Source organism: Octopus bimaculoides, chromosome 1 (assembly GCF_001194135.2).
Source record: "Octopus bimaculoides isolate UCB-OBI-ISO-001 chromosome 1, ASM119413v2, whole genome shotgun sequence".
Taxonomy (NCBI): domain Eukaryota; kingdom Metazoa; phylum Mollusca; class Cephalopoda; order Octopoda; family Octopodidae; genus Octopus; species Octopus bimaculoides.
This window is the reverse complement of record NC_068981.1, coordinates 108413166-108435210: the sequence shown is the minus strand read 5'-3', so window position 1 is coordinate 108435210 and position 22045 is coordinate 108413166. Positions and strand designations below refer to the sequence as shown.

General features: G+C 36.8%; 2 protein-coding genes across 2 annotated transcripts in view; one reads left to right on the top strand and one right to left on the bottom strand.

The window, feature by feature from the left end:
* The window catches only part of LOC106883613 (mediator of RNA polymerase II transcription subunit 20), a 15369-nt gene extending 1711 nt beyond the window's left edge, over positions 1-13658 (bottom strand). The window contains exons 1-3 of the mRNA XM_014934706.2: positions 13326-13658; positions 8833-8978; positions 5842-6092 (exon numbers count right to left, since the gene is read on the bottom strand). Of these exons, the coding sequence (XP_014790192.1) occupies positions 5842-6092; positions 8833-8978; positions 13326-13339 (411 nt within the window). The 5' untranslated portion in view covers positions 13340-13658. The remainder of the gene's footprint in view (positions 1-5841; positions 6093-8832; positions 8979-13325) is intronic.
* A 149-nt stretch (positions 13659-13807) lies between these two features.
* On the top strand, positions 13808-21719 carry LOC106883615 (small nuclear ribonucleoprotein F). Its single transcript, XM_014934708.2, has 4 exons — positions 13808-13935; positions 18420-18545; positions 19509-19573; positions 21602-21719. The coding sequence occupies exons 1-4, from the start codon at positions 13927-13929 to the stop codon at positions 21666-21668; spliced, it is 267 nt and encodes an 88-aa protein (XP_014790194.1). The 5' UTR covers positions 13808-13926; the 3' UTR covers positions 21669-21719.
* The last annotated feature ends 326 nt before the right edge of the window (positions 21720-22045 follow it).

Here is a 22045-nt window from a genome sequence, read left to right as displayed (position 1 = left end):
GGGGGGGGGGGGTAATATAAGAAACAATAAGAAAAAATCCGGACAGTAGAGTAAGATGCATATAAGCTATTTAGAAGGGTTGGAGATGGGTGGTAAAATATAAAAGTACAGAAATAAAAAAACAGAGTTAAAAATTAAGGGGGATAAGAAAAAACCTAAAAGTAGAAAAAAAGGGAAATAAAGAGACATAAAGAGATCTAAAAGGGTGAGGTCGTAAATGACAGACATACATGATACTGTGTTGGCCAAGACAAGTGGTGGGTCATAAATAAATAATGTCAGGCTAAAGAAAACTTGTAATATGATATTCTTGTGGTGAGTGGTCATTTCAGTCTAAGCACATCACTACAACTTAAGCATACGAACTTATCTATTATATTGGTACATACACTTATCTAGAGGATAAAATGATGATGGAAGTGGTAAATGCTAATTAGACCATATAAAAACCAAAACAATGAATAATTAGAAAATGTAAACAAGAAAAAAGTTATAAAATATATAGAAAATATAAAGGGGAAAACTAGGATTGGAAGTTAAAATTCAAAATACAGAGTATTGTGAACACTTCAACCGTAGTAATATAATATAATAGTAATATTGTATTACATAATGTAATAGTGATAAGAAATAACACCACCAACAACAATAATGCAAACAAGATAAAAAACATAGTGGTTTGAAAAGGTACATTGATAAGAAGAATATTGTGGTTGGGGAAGTTACGGTTTATCTATTAGTGTAAATTATATGGCATAGTGAAACTACTGCTATAATCGTGTTTTAATCATTGGGTATTGGTGTATAAATATAAGGAAGTCTGGGTTTGCATCTCCTAATTATTACTAGTATAATATTATTATAATAAAAAAACATTGCAGTGATTAGTGTTATTTTATGTTACTTTTGTGTATAGTAGTGTCATTCGAAAGCCTAGAGTCAGTGACTGAAAGGTTTAGAAATTTTTCTGTAAAAGTGGGATTATGGATCCCTGGTTATTAAATATGTGTGTATATTATATGGTCAGAATCTAGCTATGCGAGGGTAAACTGAATTATTACAGTACATAGTCAGGTTGGGGGTAGAGTACGGGCTTCGTTAATTCAATGTCTGAATTGTGGCAGGAAGGATCTGATGTGGGAGTTGCTAATGAGAGAAGGTTTAGAAGTGTTTATAACTAAAAAGAGAGGACTTAGGGATTATAATATTTGAAGGTTTTAATCATTTTACTTTTTTCTTGGTGACTTCTTCTTTGTGATATAATACTTGGGAAAGAATATATTTGCAGCTGAAGATAGCTTTATACCATCCTGTCTATCAATTATATACCAATATAATGATGCAACGACTATAAAGCTTGAAACACGTGTACTGCAGAATCCTTTGTGTTCTGTTTTTATTTTAAAATTTTTTATTTATATATATATATATATATATATATATATATATATACATGCCTCTTTTATTAATCAGCATAACACAAAAATTATTACAAACAACCACAGTGCCGAATCTAATCCGAGGACTTGCTGTCCATTAGAAGGTAAATGTCTTGAAAAAGGAAGTGTTTATAGAGCTAAAGTGCAAATAGATGGCTCACAAAAATATAAAATTTACACAGGGGCTTTGGAAAATTCATTCAATACTCAGTTTTATTCCCACCGAAATTCTTTCTGATACACCAAAAACAGGACAGCAACAAAACTTGCAAAACATGTCTGGCAACTGAAGGAGAATAACACCCATCCTTTCAATATCAGCTGGAAAATTTTGGAAAAAGCACCACCATACAAACATGGAGCTTATAGAAGACCTATGAAATGTAATCTTTGTCTCTTAGAAAAATTCTTCATTCTGTTGCAGGATAAACAAGCATTAAACCAGGAACATTCCTGCTGGCACCCTGCAAGGTTCAAAATGTCAACCGAAAAAATACCATATGGATAAAACTTTTTTGACTTTCACATTTGAATTTGGATTTACACCTTATATATAGTTATATTTGTATTACAATGCTAGTACATATTTCAACTTCACCTTTTATATTTTACATCTGACTTTTAAGAAAGCCTTCAACTGTTTTAGAAATTTAAACTGGAGTTTTGCCAAGGTTTATTTTTTACTCATTTTTACTTATTTTTTATATATTCATCATCATCATCATTTAACATCTGCTTTCCATGCTGACATGGGCTGGACGGTTTGACTGAGGGCTAGCAAGCCAGAAGGCTGCACTAGGCTCCAATCCGATCTGGCAAAGTCTCTACAGCTGGATGCCCTTCCTAACGCTAACCACTCAGAGAGTGTAGTGGGTGCTTTTTATGTGCCACCTGCACAAGAGCCAGTCAGGTAGTACTGGCATCGACCACACTTGAATGGTTCTTTTTACAGGCCACTGGTATGGGAGCCAGTCAAGCAGCACTGGTAATGACCATGCTTGAATGGTGCTTTTTACATGCCACTGGCACAGGAGCATGTAAGGCAACACTGGTAACGATCACGTTCGAATGGTGCTTTTTACATGCTACCAGCATGGGACCAGTCAAGCAGCACTGGCACCAACCACACTCGAATGGTGTTTTTTACATGTCACTGGCATGGGTGCCAATAAGGCAGTACTGTCACCAGCCATGACAATGACTTCATTTGCCTCAACAGGTCTTCGCAAGTACAGTTTATTGCCCAATGATTGAAGGGTACACTTAAGTGAGTTGGTTATGCTGCACTGGCATAGGCCACGGTTATGGTCTCACTTGGCTTGCCGGGTCTTCTCAAGCACAGCATATCTCCAAAGGTCTCGGTCACTTGTCATTGTCTCAGTGAGATCCAACGTTCGAAGGTCGTGCTTCACCACCTCATCCCAGGTCTTCCTGGGTCTATCTCTGCTAGGGTGTGACACTTTTTCACATGGCTGTCCTTATCCATATGCAACACATGACCATACCAGTGTAGTCATCTCTATTGCACACCACATTTGATGCTTCTTAGGTCCAACTTTTCTCTCAGGGAGCTCAAACTGTCATGTATGCACACTGGCATTACACATCCAGTGGAGCATATTAGCTTCATTCCTTGCAAGCTTACGCATATCCCTAGCAGTCACAGCCCATGTTTCACTACCATGTAGCATGGCTGTTCGCACACATGCATCATACAATCTACCTTTTACTCTGAGCGAGACACCCTTTGTCACCAGCAGAGGTAGGAGCTCTCTGAACTTTGCCCAGGATATTCTTATTCAAGCAGCTGCACTCAGAGCATCCAACCTAACTACTGTTATATTAATTTATTGTACAATTTGCTTATTCTAATATTCTATATACTAGACAGTGTTTTATAATATGTTTGTATCCGTATATACGTAATGGTGTATATATTTATCTTGATGTGAAGATACGTGTATATATATGTATATATATATCATAATCATCATCGTTTAACGTCCGCCTTCTATGCTAGCATGGGTTGGACGATTTGACTGAGGACTGGCAAACCAGGTGGCTACACCAGGCTCCAAACTGATCTGGCAGAGTTTCTACAGCTGGATGCCCTTCCTAACACCAACCACTCTGAGAGTGTAGTGGGTGCTTTTATGTGCCACTGGCACAAAGACCAGTCAAGCGGTACTGTCAACGGCCACGCTATAATGGTGTATTTTACATGCCACCTGCACAGGAGCCAGTCCAGCGGCACTGGCAACGACCTCGCTTGAATCTTTTTTCACGTGCCAATGAGGCGACACTGGTAACGATCACGCTCAAATGGTGCTATTTACGTGCCACTGGCATGGAAGCCAGACAGCTGCTCTGGCAATGATCACGATCGGACGGTGCTTTTAGTGCTCCACTGGTACAGGTGCCATCACGATTTCGATTTCACTTGCCCTAACAGGTCTTCGCAAGCCAAGTTTAGTGTCCAATGAAGAAGAGGTTGGCATGGGTGCCAGTCGTCGAATTTGGTTTGATTTCAATTTTACTTGCCTCAACAGGTCTTCGAAAGCAGAGTTTAGTGTTCAATGAAGGAAAGGTACGCATAAGTGGGCTGGCTACACTCCTGGCAGAGGCCTCGGATTATGGTCTAACTTAGCTTGCTGGGTCTTCTCATGCACAGCATATTTCCAAAGGTCTCGGTCAGAAGTCATTGCCTCGGTGAGGTCTGATGTTTGAAGGTCATGATTCACCACCTCATCCCAGGTCTTCCTGAGCCTACCTCTTCCACGGGTTCCCTCAACTGTTAGGGTGTGGCACTTTTTCACGCAGCTATCCTCATCCATTCTCACCACATGACCATACCAGCGCAATCGTCTCTTTTGCACACCACATCTGATGCTTCTTAGGTCCAACTTTTCTCTCAAGGTACTTACACTCTGTCAAGTATGCACACTGCCATTACACATCCATCGGAGCATACTGGCTTCATTGCTTGCAAGCTTACACATGCCCTCAGCAGTCACGGCCCATGTTTCACTGCCATGTAGCATGGCTGTTCGTACACATGCGTCATACAGTCTGCCTTTTACTCTGAGCAAGAGGCCCTTTGTCACCAGCAGAGGTAAGAGCTCTCTGAACTTTGCCCAGGCTATCCTTATTCTAGCAGCTACACTTTCAGTGCACCCTCCCCCACTATTAATTTGGTTACCTAGATAACGGAAGCTATCAACTACATCTAGTTTTTCTCCCTGGAATGTGGCAAAAGTTGTTTTCTGCACATTTTCAGTGTTTATTGCTCCTGAACATCTGCCACATACAAAAGCTAACTTCCTAGTTAGCCTAATTAGCATTTGTACATATCTATGCTTTGCCTATATTTGTCTGTATATGTAATAGCCATGAACCAATGCCTGTATGTTTAGTGTATATATGTATATGTTGGTTGTTCGATATGTGTATGTGTTGCTAAATGTATATGTATTTTAGGATGTTAGTTTTTTGTGGAAGTTTTTTTTAAACAGATATATCATCGTTTAACGTCCGCTTTCCATGCTAGCATGGGTTGGACGATTTGACTGAGGACTGGTGAAACCGGATGGCAACACCAGGCTCCAGTCTGATTTGGCAGAGTTTCTACAGCTGGATGCCCTTCCTAACGCCAACCACTCAGAGAGTGTAGTGGGTGCTTTTACGTGTCACCCGCACGAAAACGGCCACGCTCGAAATGGTGTCTTTTATGTGCCACCCGCACAAGCCAGTCCAGGGGCGCTGGCAACGATCTCGCTCGAAAATCCTACAGGAGCCAGTCAGGCGGTACTGGCACAGTTCTGTTTTTCTTCTACATAAGCTATTTTTGATCGAAGGTTTTCTTCAATTTTTATAATATGATTTAAACTGTAATCATAATTTCATACAACCAGTTATTGAAAAGACCGTTAATTGAAAGGACCAACAAAACAAAAGCATTTTCAAATGTGTATCTATCAAAGTAATTGTATATTCATGCATATAACCTTATTTTGTTCTATTCTAAACAAAACTGTCCAATGAACGGGAACGTGAAACTCTGAGTAACAGTTTTTGTGACATCTTTGCTGCTTTTTAATAAAGTATATGTGTGTGTGTGTGTGTGTGTGTGTGTGTTTGTTTATATCTATGTGTGTGTCTTTATGTTTATGTTTGTCCCCCCATCATTGTTGACAATCAGTATTGGTATGCTTACATCCCCATAAGTTAGCGGTTCAGCCAAAGAGACCAACGGAATAAGTAATAGGCTTAAGAAATAAGTCCTGGGGTGAATTTGTTCGACTAAAAACCTTCAAAGCAATGCTCCAGCATGTCCACAGTCAAATGACTGAAACAAGTAAAAGAATAGAAGGAAAAGATAATAATGATAAAAATTATTAATTACCTCTACAAGGATACCTTTGACACTTGATGCCATTAATACAGTCCCGATTTTGATGAGAAAATCTCCATATTCATATCTTTGACCTTTAGATTCAATTTTAGATCCTTTCCTTTGTTGATAGAAACCCTTTAATCGTTGCATGAGGACATCAAACTGACTGTCAGCTACTAGACAATTGCCTGTGTCTAGAATAGCAAAACAAGTAGCAGGTTGTTCACTGTTGTGTAATATATGAATCAATCGTTGAGTAGCTGGAAAACAAAATCAACACTGTAAATAACTAGGTTAACTACTGATATAATCCAAAATTTTACCCCAAAATCATTAGGATGCAATTTACATTTCTCCAAGAAATTGTTTCTGAGAAATTGATATCTTCTTTTTATGAGTGTAAAGTCAAGTGTACTCAAGAGAAATCATCATCATCATTTAGCTTCTACTTTCCATGCTGGCATGGGTTAGATAGTTTGACTGAAACTGGTAAGCTGTAGGGCTGCACCAGACTCCAATCTGATTTGGCATAGTTTCTATGGCTGAATGCCCCTCCTAATGTCAACCACTCCAACAGTGTAATGGGTGCTTTTTACATGCTACCAGCACAGGTGCCAGTTATGTGACACCAACATTGGACAGAACTAGGATTTCGCCTGTCATTGCCTCCATGAGGCCCAATATTCAAAGGGTACTTTTTACATGCTCACCAGAAGGGGTGCCTGTTATGTGACACTGGCATCAGCCATGACTATGATTTCACTTGGCTCGACAGATCTTCTTAAGCACAGCGTATCAGCAAATGTCTCGGTCATTTGCTATTGCCTCTGTGGTGCTTCACCACCTCAACCCATGACTTCATGGGTCTATCCCTTCCACAGAACAAATTCATAGATTTCATTCCAACATTGATACAACCCACAATAGTCTGTGCTTCATTTTTTTAAGACGACGAGATGTTGTTGAGGAACCTTTAACTCCTACTTCTAGGAAGTTGAGTGCCATACTAAACCTCATATGATTAACTATAGCATGTGAAAGTATACAGCATGTCATTAACTAGCTGGAGCAGTGGTTGTTGCATGTAGTTATTTAAATGTCAATTTATTTCCCCTAAGACAACTCAATAATCATTGAACTGGAGCTACACAACAATACAAACCACTCAGCTTGTTACTCTCTGCGTCTCTAATCCTTTATCACTAATCAATTTATACTGCCCAGATAACACTTAACATTCTAGAATCTTTATAAAAGAAGGTATTTGCTTACATATCTGTCTCCCCTCATCTCTACTGTGTCTCACTACACATTGTTCAATCTTTCTTTTCCCAAAATTATAGCCTTCTCTCCCTCCCTATATTTTTCCTACATGCAACAACCTCACAAGACTTGGAGCCTTGCAAAGAAAGCAGCTGCTACCCACTTCTCTTTCAAGTATGTATCTAGTGTAAGAAAAGATATAATTACAAAATAAAGTTGGTTTAGAGTCTGAATGTTAACAAATAACCAAAACAAATATTTTTTATGTGCAAAAGGTAAGATGAATATTACAGTTGACTAAAATTAATAATAGAATTTTCATGAAAAAATTTGGGATTTAAGAAATAAAGTACGTGAATGATAAATTTTCTTATCTGTCTTAGCATCCATATAGAAATTTAGTCATATTTCCTAAGTGTCTATGAGATTATCACAGCTCTACAATGAATATCAATTTATAATTGCTGTTGCCAGTATTGCCTGACTGGCCTTCGTGCCGGTGACATGTAAAAGCACCTACTACACTCTCTGAGTGGTTGGCGTTAGGAAAGACATCCAGCTGTAGAAACTCTGCCAAATCAGATTGGAGCCTGGCGTAGCCTTCGGGTTCCACCAGTCCTCAGTCAAATCGTCCAACCCATGCTAGCATGGAAAGCGGACGTTAAACGATGATGATGATGATGAATTCACGCCTGTTACCAGTTTGAGTTACATTTCCATACAGTATTTATAGACTCTAAAATACAGTGGATGGCTAAATCAGCAAAGCATATGGTGTTAGTAATGTCTCTTTATACACTGAATTTCAATTCCACTTTCAGAGATCGATTAGATAAGCACCATTCAAGTATGCAGATTTTACTAACTCTACCCAAAATGTGTAAACCCTTTTGAACACATCGTTCTAATCTAATAACTTCACCAAGAGTTACCTACTTTTGCACAGCATATATTTAAGAAAGAAAGCACTGAGTACAGAATGATTATATGCAATAATACAGCTCACAGTTAACAAATACTACTGGATGCAAAGTTAACAAATTAATTAACTCAAGGCAGAATAGTGACTGTAAAGTTTTCAGGTAATCTAGAAAGATTAGAATAACTAGGTGGGAATTAATGAAACTAACATATTAAATAAAGAAGTGAACAGTAGTGGACAAAATGTTTTGCAGTATTTACTATATACTCACCAACAAGAGTTCACTTTGTCTTTCATCTTTCCAGAGTCAATAAAAAAAAAAAAACATCCATCAAGTATTCCTCAAAATGTATAGCGTCCTGAGCAAACATTAGAATCAATGCACATAATGAATTCTTTCAGGTTAATAATAGTTGGAGGAGAAACATTGATATGATGGGAACTCTTCACAACCTTTTCTGTGTCCATAAACTAATTCTATTTGAAACCCCAAGATTAATTTTTTTATCTATATTCTTTACCTATATCTTTCAAAAAAGATACCAAAGCACATCTCTCTTACTTATTGACACTAAAATGGGAAGAGGACATGTATATTCAGAATAACGTAGTCCTGCATTCATTATACTTTAAAATATTAACAAGATGATCCTAGCTTGAATGCCTGTCATTATAGATCTGCTCAATCAGGGCTAACCTGATACTAAATAATATCTAAAACTGAAACTTTTTTAACACAAAACTTTCTTCAGCTATTAAAATACTGAATTTATATTACATAAAGCAATATAAAATGTAATATAAATGAAACTTACTTGTATTAGGAAGAGTAGACTGATATGTTTCGCAATCAACATAGAAATTGCCAGCTTTAACAGCACCCAACAACTCTACCTGTTTTTGCAGGCTATCAACTATTTGTTGGGCATTTTTACCTTCAGGAACAGGATAGGAAAACACACTGAAAATAATAATAGAATTGTTTTTTGGGGTATTTAAAGTAGCATGCTAAATACATTGCCAGGGTTAAATATTAAATATGAAAGATAAGCATGAAGAATGTAGACAAAAAATATGTAATAGAGAGTAGTTTTCAGCAGATGTAATTGCCTTCTGTAGTCATTTATTTATTTCAGACTGTTATACTTCATTATATTGAAGTCATCTATATACATACATACATATATGAGTGAATAAACGAAAGTAAAGGGCACCCAACACATTTATTAGGAGTTACATGAATAGCTGAATTGGTTATTCCACCAGCTTGAGGAGACAGGCCCTGTTAGGGGCCAGCAGAAGTTGAAGTTGCATGGGATCCAAATCAAAATGTTTTGAATAATCTTGTTGAGTCTGGAAGTTGGGGCGAGCAAGAATGGAAAAGACTAGATGTAGTGATTAGTGTGCATTCTTGGTGGTTGAAAACACCAAGGGAGATGAGAAGAGGAGAGTTGAGTAGGACATGTATGTCTGAGTCAAAGTGGAACAAGCTTAGCTAGCGCCAAGGAAGAGAGTCCATTATAATAGAGGTAGAAAAGGCAGAGAGAGAAGACAGTACACTTGTGGGCCTGAAAGGAGACAGTGCACTGTGACAAAGTCCCCAATGAAAGGCTAAGAATGACACATCTCTCTTATTTATTTGCACTAAAATGGGAAGGGGACATGTACATCCAGAATAATGTAATCCTGCATTCATTATACAGGGTTATTCAAAAATAAATGAACCGATTTCATTATGCAATATTTTAATAAGGAAAAGCAATAGAAAACTCCAGGTAAGTCACAAGTATTTACTCACAATCAACTTTTATTTCCTGTCTTACAAGTGTTCAATCTGGCCATCACTTGCAGCATGGGCAACATCAATGCAATAAGAGAATTCCTCCCAGACGTGTATCAGCATTCCAGAAGATATTGACATAGAAGGGAAATGGAAAAACTTTGATAAAGCATTCAACCAGACAGCCAAAGAAGTACTCAGTGGATGTGGATCGGGATATGCTGATACATGTCTGAGAGGAATTCTCTTATCGCATTTATGTCGCCCATGCTGCAGGTAGTGGCCACATTGAACACTCATAAGACAGGAAATAAAAGTTGATTGTGAGTAAATACTTGTGACTTACCTGGAGTTTTCTATTGCTTTTCCTTATTAAAATATTGCATAATGAAATCAGTTCATTCTTTTTGAATAACCCTGTACTGTAAAATACAGGATGATCATGTCTAAACACCTTTCATCATAGATTTGCTCAATCAGGGCTGACCTGGTGCTTTACAACATCTAAAATTGAATAAATTTTTCCACATAAAACATTCCTCAACCCTTTTCTGGATGTGATCCAAAATGCCCATAAAGTTTGAACTTTCAATCTTGAACATAGCCAAGAAGCTGTTTGGAGTGTAAATGAGTTGTGATAAATGTCCAAAAGTTGGAAATGATGTCAAGAATTTCAGAAGTGGCTCAATCTTTTCTGGTCATGCAATGGGGAAAACAAATTGAAGAAAATAATGCTAACATGCTCGACCTTTTAAGATCGCTGAAACTTCAGTTGTTGGATAAAAATTGAAGAAGACGCATGAAATAGAAAAAAGTTGGCAAAATGCTTTATCAGAGATTGTGTCTTGAAACATATTGTGTTTGGAAGGGACTTTCCCCACATACACACACTTCATAAAAACTCACGCACTTTATGTATTCGCTTTGGTTATTTATTGTTATAATGTTTTAAAAAGAGACATGATAGCCATTGCCAGTCATGACAAGCAGATGAAATCACATCCCTGAGACTTGTGCACTGAAATACGGCAGACATCAATGATTATATAGTTGAATAATCTTTATATTAAAAAAAATTCAATATCTTAATGCAAGGAGGTGAATCAAAAATAATGGCAGTGTTAGAAATAATATACATTAGATTAGTTATGAAAGTTGATCAAGTTACAAAAGCAAACAGAATTTCACTCATTAATTTTCTCTTTAATTTATTTTAGAATCGTTAGCATGCCAGGCGAAATGCTTAGCAGAATTTCATCTGTCGCTACGTTCTAAGTTTAAATTCAGCCGAGGACAACTTTTCCTTTCATCTTTTTGGGATTGATAAATTAAGGGTACTACTTAAGAAGAGTGGACCCAATGCGCGCACCCGCGCCAGTCAGTAGACACGTGCTAGTCAGCACTCGCGATAAAAAAAGACCCTCTACATGTATAAATATGTGTAAACTGTAAATCGGAGGGGGGTTGGATTCATCTCTCTCTCTCTCATTTAATAAACAACCGACTGAATGAATGAAAATAAAACAAATTTTGAAACTGAAATAAAATCTTACTCAAAAGTAGTCATTAAAAAAAGTGAAAACAATGAAATAAAATGTTATTTACTAACTCAAAAGTAGTCGTCATTCAAAAGTGAACTATTCTGAAAGATGTTTTAGAACATTCCAAAAACATTCATCTCCAGTTTTCCCATATTTTTCCCTCCAAAGAAACTCATCCAGATAGGATTCAATCATATTTGTGTGTACTCCCATCATACTTTTGAATCTACTTTTTGCATTTCTCCAGTAACATTCAACTGAGTTGGTATGCACGTTAGTTACTGGATCCACAAAGTTTTCTCTATGGTTCACTTTGAAATGGGAATACCGTAGTTCGACATCAATTTCAGCTATTCCATTGTATCCACTCCAACAATCAGAATGGATAGTTGTTCCTGGTTTTATATATTTTCTGATAAGGGGGAGCAGAGTTTCAGAGGAACAATCATTCACAAACACCAAAAATCCTATTTTGTCTTCTGTGTCCCATCTTCCAAAAGACCACCTCTCCTGTGGTGTTCTACCTCTATTATGCTTTCTTTTACACATCAAAGATTCGTCTATTTCGGCTATGTGCCCAACTCCTCCAACTTGGTAGGGATTACATACAAGATGGTGACTTGCTATGTCTCTCATGTATTGATACCACTGTATCACTGTTGCTTCTGAAAGACCTGCCACATCACTTGAGATATTTATGGAGACTTTTCTGGACCATAAATACGTCAGAAGGATAAAATCTTGGGAGTCTCAACTTTGAATTTTCCAGAAATGAGGATTTTCTAACAGGGACGTTTTCAGCTTTGTGTGTAGGGCATCGAAAAATCTTTCCTTCCTTATATTTTATCAGGCTCTCCTTGAGAAATAAATACACAGCATCAAAACTCTGAATGTGAGGCAAAATATCATAGATCACTTTGAATACACTGACTACTAGCTCATCCAAAGAATTAAATCAACTGACCACTAGCACGTGTCCAAAGAATGGTTTACTTGTTTGGTTGACCTGGCTAGCGCGGGTGCACGCGTCAGATAGAGAGATATATCTGACCGAAGCCGATGATTCAAAGGTATGATGGGAGTACACACAAATATGATTGAATCCCATCTGGATGAGTTTCTTTGGAGGGAAAAATATGGGAAAACTGGAGATGAATGTTTTCGGAACGTTCTACAACATCTTTCAGAATGGTTCACTCTTGAATGACTACTTTTGAGTTAGTAAATAACGTTTTATTTCATTATTTTCACTTTTCTTAATGACTACCTTTGAGTAAGATTTTATTTCAATTTCAAAATGTGTTTTATTTTCATTCATTCAGTTGATTGTTTGTTTTATGAGAGAGAGTGTGTGTGTGTGTGTGTGTGTGTGTGTGTGTGTGTATTTCGACCATCTTTACGTTCTGAGTTCAAATTTCGCTGAGGTTGACTTTGTCTGTCATCTTTTAGTGATCGATAAAATAAGTACCAGTTGAGGACTTGGGTCGATGTAATTGATCCCGTCCCTGAACTTGCCGGCCTTGCACCAAATTTTGAAATTATTATCATTTTGCAAGAATGTGAAACAATTAAAAAATATTGGTTCCAAATTTTGGCACAAGACCAGCAATTTCAGGAGGCGCTGAAGTCGATTACAATGACCCTAATGCTTACCTGGTACTTCTTTTATCGACTCCGGCAGCATTTGGGCACTGTACATAAAGTCAGAAGAAATGTTGCTAAGCATTTTGTGGGTTACCGCACCGCTGCCAGCTCGCCGCCTTACACTTGAACCATTGTCTTAATTGCGATATAATTTATAAACCAACAAAATCGCGCGCACAAGGAGAAAAATACCTGTTCACAATTAACTAAGCAATATATACAATGTGCAACATTTTTATTCCTTAAAAATTCAGCATCCAAATTTTAAAATTATTGCAAAATGAATAATATAAATTTTAGCAATTAAAACTTAGAAAATTCATGCAAAACAAACAGCACTTACCACACAACACCCATGTATCTTGTTTCGATAACTGCAAACCGGGACAGTTCAAAATTTGAAGTTCATTAAAATAATTTCGGGAAATTATTATTTAGATGATGTTTACACGAATGCCTTGAACAATTGAAATGCAATCTATCAAATACGTTAGATCAATAGGAAAGGAAAACAAGGATTTAAGATATATATGTTACTTCTAACATATTTTAAGCTATACTTTCTGTAATTTTAAATTCAAATTATGAAAGCTATTGAAATTGCATTTAAAATTTAATCGTCGCAACTTTTTATTTAACTTCTCATGTTTATCGACTATGTAAGTTCTGCATATAATAACGCTTAATTAAGTTTTCTTTAAAGAATAGTAATTAAATACAAAATTATTTTATAATATTTATCATGTAATAATTTATCATGTAATATTTATCATGAAATAATTGTTGGGAAAATACTTTTAAAATTTATTAATTAATTTTTAAATAGTACTCAGCAGAAAATAACCTATATCATGCGCATGTGTGCTTCATTAGGAATTGGCGGTGTTTCACTTGTGCCGGCTTTTGTGAATTTCGTGTCCAAATAAATATTTAAAACAGTAACCATGGCTGCGGTAAGTATAAGCTTTATATAATTTTGATAACTGAACAATAAGGTTCTTGTACATTTGAGAAAGTTTTTTTTTTATATATATCTTTACAGAATATTTGTTTTTGCCAAATTCTAGCCTTCCATCGTGTTCATTCAACATTGTCTTTGTATGTCTCTTCTAAATTTAATATTTATGTTTACACTATTTTTATATTGAATATTTTATTCCATATATGTGTATTACGAAGTTTAAAACATAATAAAGATCATTAATGGAGTCATTGAAAGCGGCGGTCAAAACACTTTGCGGTTTTAAGTTATATCCTTTTACGTTCTGAGTTCAAATCCTGCCGAAATCGACTTTACCGTTCAATCTTCCAGGGTCGATATGATTGGTTCTGCACGCGTACAGAATAGCTTCGACAAAAATGAAAGTACAATTTCGTGGAGGACGAAATGTTCATATTCAACTAATAGAAACTGGATGCTGTCTATAAAGTTCCGCTGTCAACATTAGCACAAGGGAAGAACTTTTGGTCATTTTTCAGATTAATACCCGCACGATCTTCACTAGGGTTTTAAGGTCAGGGTTAGGGTTACGGAACTTTGATTTTAGTTTCAGTTTTCGTTTTTTCTCAGTTCTTGTTTATTTTACATCTATTTTGAGACGTACTTTTAGCTGTAATGAAAGGAAAGAAGAAAGCAAGTAAGAAAAGATAGCTAGATAGCCAGTCAAAAATACAGATTTATATGTGAGAGATACAAATAGATAGTTTTGTAAGTTGAATATATATATTTTCTCCAAAGCGAAGCTAGAAATCAGTTGTAAATAACAGATAAAGCTGACGAGGGGTGACACGAGTGAGTAAAGTATCATACCGTGGTGTGTTTAGTTATGTCCCCTTTTTTCACGAACGTAACCTGAACAATTACCTACCCTCAGGGGTTGGATAAGCAGGTGGGTTAGACATTTGCTTAAATTCTTATAAGCGGGTGGGTGGAAAATCGGTAATTGTACAATGGTAACTATAAAATTTTCTAGGTTGTCTCCCTTGATTTATTTTAAAACCAGTTATTTACTCTCGGGTCCCAAATAATAGTGGGGCGCTGGAACAAGCGGGTGGGTTAGATATTTACTTAGTCATATAAGCGGGTGAGTGGGGATCAGTAATTGTATAGTATATGTACGAAAATTAGGAAGAAAGCATTTTAAAGCTCATATAATGACACAACGAAGCAAAATAAAAATAAACAAGAGGCAAGTGAAATTAGCACATACGTGTGCTTCAAACGTTCACTTTAGTTAAGATATACATTTGGATAATAAAAATATGACATTTGGTAATTATGGGATTTTTTTCTTAAATGCTGTGAACTAAACAGATATTGATACAAGCAACACGTCTTTAAAAGAAAGAAAACTAAAACAATGAAATGAGTATAATTACTGTTTCGTGAATTTGCAGTATTTATTGTACTATACATAATATAACAGCATTCTGTAAATAGGTATAGATGATAGACAAGGAACAGGGCCTCTTTATTAACCTGATCATCACTGTTGATTCCTGCAAGAGAGATAGAGCCTCCCATCATGTTTGGCAGACCATGCTTTGGCTCCTCCGAGACCTCCATGGGGATTTCTCCGGGTGGGTCAATCACCACAAAAAGATTTCCAGATGGCTCGCTTTCATCTTCCAACTCAATTTCAGTAGCTTTTTACTCAATGCTATCACCATCAAATTGTTCTGAGCCTTCAATATTGTTTGCAAGCTTAACCCCTTTTGGTGGAATTAAGTTCTTAACGACTCTGAGTAGTATTTGGGCAGGGTTTTGACATCATCTCTAGATGAAACTCTCACATTGAGAGACCGATGAGGTGCATGATTTGGTCTGACACCTTATAATCTTCAGAACCATCAAAAGCGTTATTGATTGGCAGAGTTTTGAAGTACTTGTCTCTCAAAATCCCGTACCTGATGGGAAAGGGAAAAGAATAAGGTTTGGGGTGATTTCTTTCCCTTCATTTCTCTTACTATACCTGTGGTTCTCACAATGGAATTACAAAAGAAAATTTTTTTTTTTTTTACATTCTTGCTCCTATTTCCATGTCCTTTTCTATAAGGACATAGGAGTTTGAAGGACAGCTATTCCAAAAACTTCTCAAAGCTTAACCCTATAACAAATTGTCGTCTAAAAGAAAATGAAGATTGAGCATGAATTTCCATTTTGAGTATTTCTCACGACCTTTGCATTTCTGTGCACACACGACAGAGTGTAACCACCCTGAGAGAAATGTTGGACATAAGAAGCATCAGATGTGTGCAAGAGAGACAACTGTGCTGGTATGGTCATGTGCTACATATGGACGAGGAGAGCTGTGTGAAGACATGTCACTCCCTAACAGTAGAAGGAACCTGTGGAAGAGGGAGACCCAGGAAGACATGGGGTGAGGTGGTGATGCATGACCTTCGAACATTGGGCCTCACAGAGGCAATGACAAAAGACCAAGACCTCTGGAGATATGTTGTGATTGAGAAGATCCGGCAAGTAAAGTGAGATCACAGCCGTAGCCTACACTAATGTCACATAACCAGCTCATTTAAAAAGTACCTTTGAACTGTCAGGCGACACGCCGTGCTTAAGGAGACCTATTGAGTCAAGTAAAATCAAAATCAAATCAAATGGAAATTGTAGTTGTGGCTGATGCCAGTGCTGCCTGACTGGTTCCCATGCTGGTGGCACGCAATAAGCACCATTTATGTGTGGGTCATTGCCATTGCCGCCTGACTGGCTCCCCGTGCTGGTGGCATGTAAAAAGCACCATCCAAACGCCTTTCCTACAGATCAAGCAGGGCTATCTATCTACCTGAAGGGATTTGTGGTTTGTCTGCTTTCCTACTTACTAAGACATGGGTTTTTGTTAGGTTAACTCTAAGGCTCTTCACTTCCAGACCTTGCTTCCACACTTGAAATTTCTTCTCTAGTTCTGGTAGTGATTCAGCTATAAGAACAAGGTCATCTGCATAGAGGAGCTCCCAGGGACAACCCATCTTACATTCTGTTTTTGCCTGGAGGACTATGTTGAACAAGAGAGGGCTGAACTGATCCTTGGTGAACTCCTACTTGTACCCTGAAATCGTCGCTGTACCCTTACTGACAGCATCCCTGTACATAGCTTTACAGCTCTCACCAACCAGATAAGGTATCAGGGGACCCTGTCAAAGGCTTTCTCCATGTCAACAAAAGCCAAGTACAGAGGTTTATCTTTGACTAGGTATTTCTCCTGCAGCTGTCTTAGCAGAAATATAGCATCAGTGGTGCTTCTCCCAGACACAAAGCCAAACTGCTTCTCAATTAGACTAACTCTCTCCCTAATTAGTCAGGCTATGACCCTCTCTGTGACTTTCATCACCTGATCTAACAATTTGATACCTCTGTATTTATTTCTATCTAAGGCATCACCTTTACTTTTATAGCAGTTGACTGTGATGCTGCTACACCAGTCATTGGGTATGACTCCTTCGTGTACCACCTGATAAACTATACAAGTGACTAGGCCATAACTTATACTAGCAGATATTTTAAGCATCTCAGCGGTGATTCCTGTTGTGCTTGGAGCTTTCCCTGTCTTCATATCCTGTATGGCTTTGTCTACAACGCTACTGTATATTCAGATTGCTGGTCACTCTGTTGGATCAACATTAGGCAGGCTCTCCTTCTCCCATGAGTTCTCTACATTTAGTAGCCTTTCATAGTAGCACTTCCAAGCCTCTTTCTTTGCAGAGTCACTAACTGCAAGTGAACCATCATTAATGCAAACACACTTCTCTCCCACAGCATTGCAATTTTCCCTGGCACACTCTCTTACAAACCGAAACACTTCAAGCCACTAGTCCTCACGCTGCAGAACATTGGCAAACTTCTTTTCTGGTTCATCCCTGGCTAAGTATACCTGCTTCCTAGCTGCCTGATATAGCTCCTTGCTACCACTACCCTTCCAGTCCTTCCACACCTGTTTCTTTGCTTTAATGGCCCTGTCAACTACATTGTTCCACCACCATAGTACCTTAGGTCTGGTTGGGACTTTGCATCACCGACAAATTTGGTCTGTGGCTCTCAGTAAGTTGTCTCATAGGAACTCCCAGTTATCCTCTATATTGCAGATCTGTATTTCCTCCTCTTCATCAAATGCTTTGCTTAAGAGATCCCTAAACTTCTGACTATTCAGAGGATCCTTAAACTTCTTGATCCTTCTTTTCTAAACTGGCTTGCAACTTGAAATCATTCATACCTACAGTTTGAAGTCACTCACAAGTAACTTATGCTGAGGGGTGGGGTAATTTCACTTTGCTGTATAACAGCATGTGTATTTACTTTTGCTAACTCTATTCTACGTATAAGCTCCTCAGAGGTAAATATGCTTATATTTAGAAATATATTGATTTTAAATTTTGTTCTCAGTTGTAACTTAGTTCTTGTTTTTGCTTTGTTTCTTTTCTTTAGACTATGCCAATTAACCCCAAACCATTTTTAAATGGTTTGACAGGAAAACCAGTCATAATAAAATTAAAATGGGGCATGGAATATAAAGGTTATCTTGTATCTATAGATGGCTACATGAACTTACAGGTAAGACTGTTTTCCCATTCTTTGAACCGCAATACTAGTAATTCGCCAATTGGTTTTAAAAATCAAATGGGGAACAAATGTTTTGTAAAGAATGTAAAATTTCTTACTCCATGTTATGTAAGTGATTACAGTTTGAACAAGGCCTTATTAACTGAATTTTTCTTTCACACCAAGTCATAATGGCAATCAATTTGGTTGTTGTTATTTAGTCCTGGATCATCACTGACAGCAGATCTATTATTAAGAGCAGCCTCAACAAATTCCATCTGACCCATGCAAAAGTGGACATTAAAATGATAGTGATTCCAGTCAAGACCATGGCAAACATTTCCTATTCAGGATTACATTATCTCTGTCTGTCTTTCCCACACTATAGGGTTTAATTTAATGGAAATTTGGCTACCAATCAAGCTACCAGATAGAAGTTTGGCTCATAATTGTATTGATTGAACAGTGGCCATATGTGCTCTTTTATCAGTGTGACCACCTAAGAGTGCTAAAAGGCTCACCACATAAGCTTTAATCATGCATTGTTCTCATTGTTTACAACAGTGAACTATACCTACTCATGGTACATATTTTGGGTTAATTCAAACAAATTTAATTCTAGGTTAGCTCTGCTCAAGTAGACCCTGTCTTTTCAGAGGTTTTAGGACAAGTGTCTAATGTGCTGTTTCCTTATTTCAGTCAGTAGTCTGAAGGAGATTTGGCTGTTATTCCCAGCAAATTGAGTGACCATGTAGTGGCTTCCCAATCAAAGTTTTGTGCCTTGGCTGTGGTAACTGAATCCAACTAATAGCATCTGAAGCTAAATTTGTTCCTTGGTAGGTTTCACTGTTTGATAGCTCAGGCTATTGAAAATTATAAACGTTAAGCTTTGGGGTGTGTTTTTTTTATCTCCCTTTAACAAAAAATGTATTTTTAGAAAATGTTACTAAAGAATAATTATTTTGATATTCACAGTTGGCCAACACTGAAGAGTATATTGATGGTGCATTAGCTGGAAATTTAGGAGAAGTGTTTTTGAGGCAAGTCACATTATATTGAATTGTTTTTATTTTTGAATTACTTTATACATTTTCAATTAACCAAAGTGTTGTGGCTATCATAGACTGTTGTCCAGTCTTTATATACTAACTTTACTCTCAAGCAATTTAATCCACTCACACTTGGATATCAAGAACTAAATTCACCTTCACACTACCTGTCTCACCACCAGATACTGAATAGCCAAGTATAAAGACTTTTCAATTTACTTCAACCTAACAAAGTGGCTGAACCTACCTGTGGTCTTTCATTACTCTGAAATGGTGTGCTCAAACAAGTTTCCATTCTCTTTATGTAAATCAATATGCACTCTCATTCTCTAGGACAACCTCTTTGACCCTGACTTGTGATTATCACTTAGAATCTTTCTCTCATCTCAATGGAGGGTCTCTCAGTAAAGTTTTTTGGTAGAACTAGATTTATTGGAGATTTGTACTTCAATATCAGTCATCTTGAGAGCATGGACAAAAGCAGTGCCCTAACAGAATCTTTTGTGTCTAGCATGTGAACTTTTTAGCCATCCTGTGGATACCATCCATCTCTGATCTTTTGGACTGAAAGTTTCCTCTCAGATTTCTTTATTGTCACATGCATTGACAAAATTCTTTTCACTTTGAATTCCTTCAGTTTTGATATGTGTCAACATGATACTTATTATCACTTATAACAACACTATATGATGTAGATGATACCGCCATTCACTTGTTAACCTTTACACAGATGTGACACGTTGCACCATACTCATACAGCTGCCATGAACAAAGACTTCAAAAACCTCTTCCAATTGTAGTATGACAACCTAGTCTCCTTCAATAGCACACAGATAGAATCTAGAAAAGTCTTGTACTATACTCAGCATAGCATGAACAATACCAAATTAAAACTCAGGTTTTAATTTGGGTGTTGTTTATGGGAAAGGACAGTTGAAAAAAGAAGTTGCAAATGATCCAAGTAATTATAACATTTGAAAGAGGAAGACATTAAAGTGGTGGAAACTGATCTCTGGCTAAACCTCATAAAAGAGATGAGTGGGCATGATGAGCTTCATCTTTGATACCTGTGTAAAAATGATGACATATACAAGATGCAGGTTGTGACCATGTGGTGTGTGTCATGCACATACCTTGGGTAAGTGGTTTCTACTCAAGGATCAGGCCAGCCAATGCCTAACACTTAACCTGTTTTTCAAATAAGGGATGTTCATTCCACTTATCTTTGAAAACAGAGAGACACACAATGTCAACAAACATCACTGGCATATGGCATAGTGATTAAGAGTGCTGGCTATTAACCCCAAGATTCTGAGTTTGATTCTAAGCAGTCACCTGAACAATAATAACAACATCAAAAAATACCTTAGGAATGAGAACCCAAGTTCAAAATTTCCCCAAGACACCTAATGAAGGCTGGAGGGTATATCAGCTGAAACGTGTTAACAAACAAGATGAGGACAAATATCCGTCGAATGTAAATAATGTACATAATTCCTCATCTCTTAAATATAGAACTGAATCACTGCTTCTAGTTCAGTACTTTTTTGTATGAAGTGCAGAATGTAAATATTCACACATTTGTCTACTAAATTCACTCAAGGCGTTAATCAGCCTTGAGCTAGAGTAGATGACACTTGCTTAATATGTCACAGTAGAACTGAACCTAAAACTGCAAGGCAAAACTAACTTCTGAATTACTCTTGCAAGTATGAGTTTATCTTTGGTAGCTTCATAAATTATCAGTAATTAATAAGAGTATATTTGTTATATATTACAATCAAGTTTGCAAACTTTGATATTGCTTACAGTTTCAACTTTAAAATATATGTGAAATTTGTTGTTTTTAAGGTTTTTTTTTTTTTTTAGTTTAAACTTTAAATCCAAAATTTGCATTTTGTAATTTTTTATTAGCTTAAAGTTATTCCATTATATATTCATTCTAAACTTTCTTATTTATATATTTTATATATTAGTAAAGGAATTTCTTTCTGATTTTGACTTAATATTTTGTTTCAGATGCAACAATGTTTTATATATAAGAGGAGTAGAGGAAGAAGACGAAGAGGGAGAGATGAAAGATTGAATCATACTTCATTATTTTGTCCATAAATCCATTTTTTATTTCTTCTTTTAACTTTGTTTTTGTTTATTCTTTAATTGCATTAATCTCAAGTTCATGTAAGGAAAATTTGACATCAAAGAATTGATAATGTGCAATTTATTTTCGTCACCATTTTCAAACACATCTCTATAATAGAAACAGCTATCAATATGGTTTTTCTTGAAAATCTATTGCAAATTGGGCTGGAGGTTATTGCTCCCATTTTAATGATATGGCTACATAGTGTGTTTACTATAATATAGACGTTTATATTCCTACTGTCTTTGCATTCAATTTTCCTTGCTTGTCAGGTGGAAGTGCTACCATCTCTCCCTTCTGGATGTTTTTTTCTTCTTTTT

Coding starts and splice junctions, on each gene's coding strand:
- LOC106883615 (XM_014934708.2), top strand. Junction 18,546..19,508: donor ATGGCTACATGAACTTACAG/GTAAGACTGTTT, acceptor TGATATTCACAG/TTGGCCAACACTGAAGAGTA. Junction 19,574..21,601: donor TTAGGAGAAGTGTTTTTGAG/GCAAGTCACATT, acceptor ATTTTGTTTCAG/ATGCAACAATGTTTTATATA.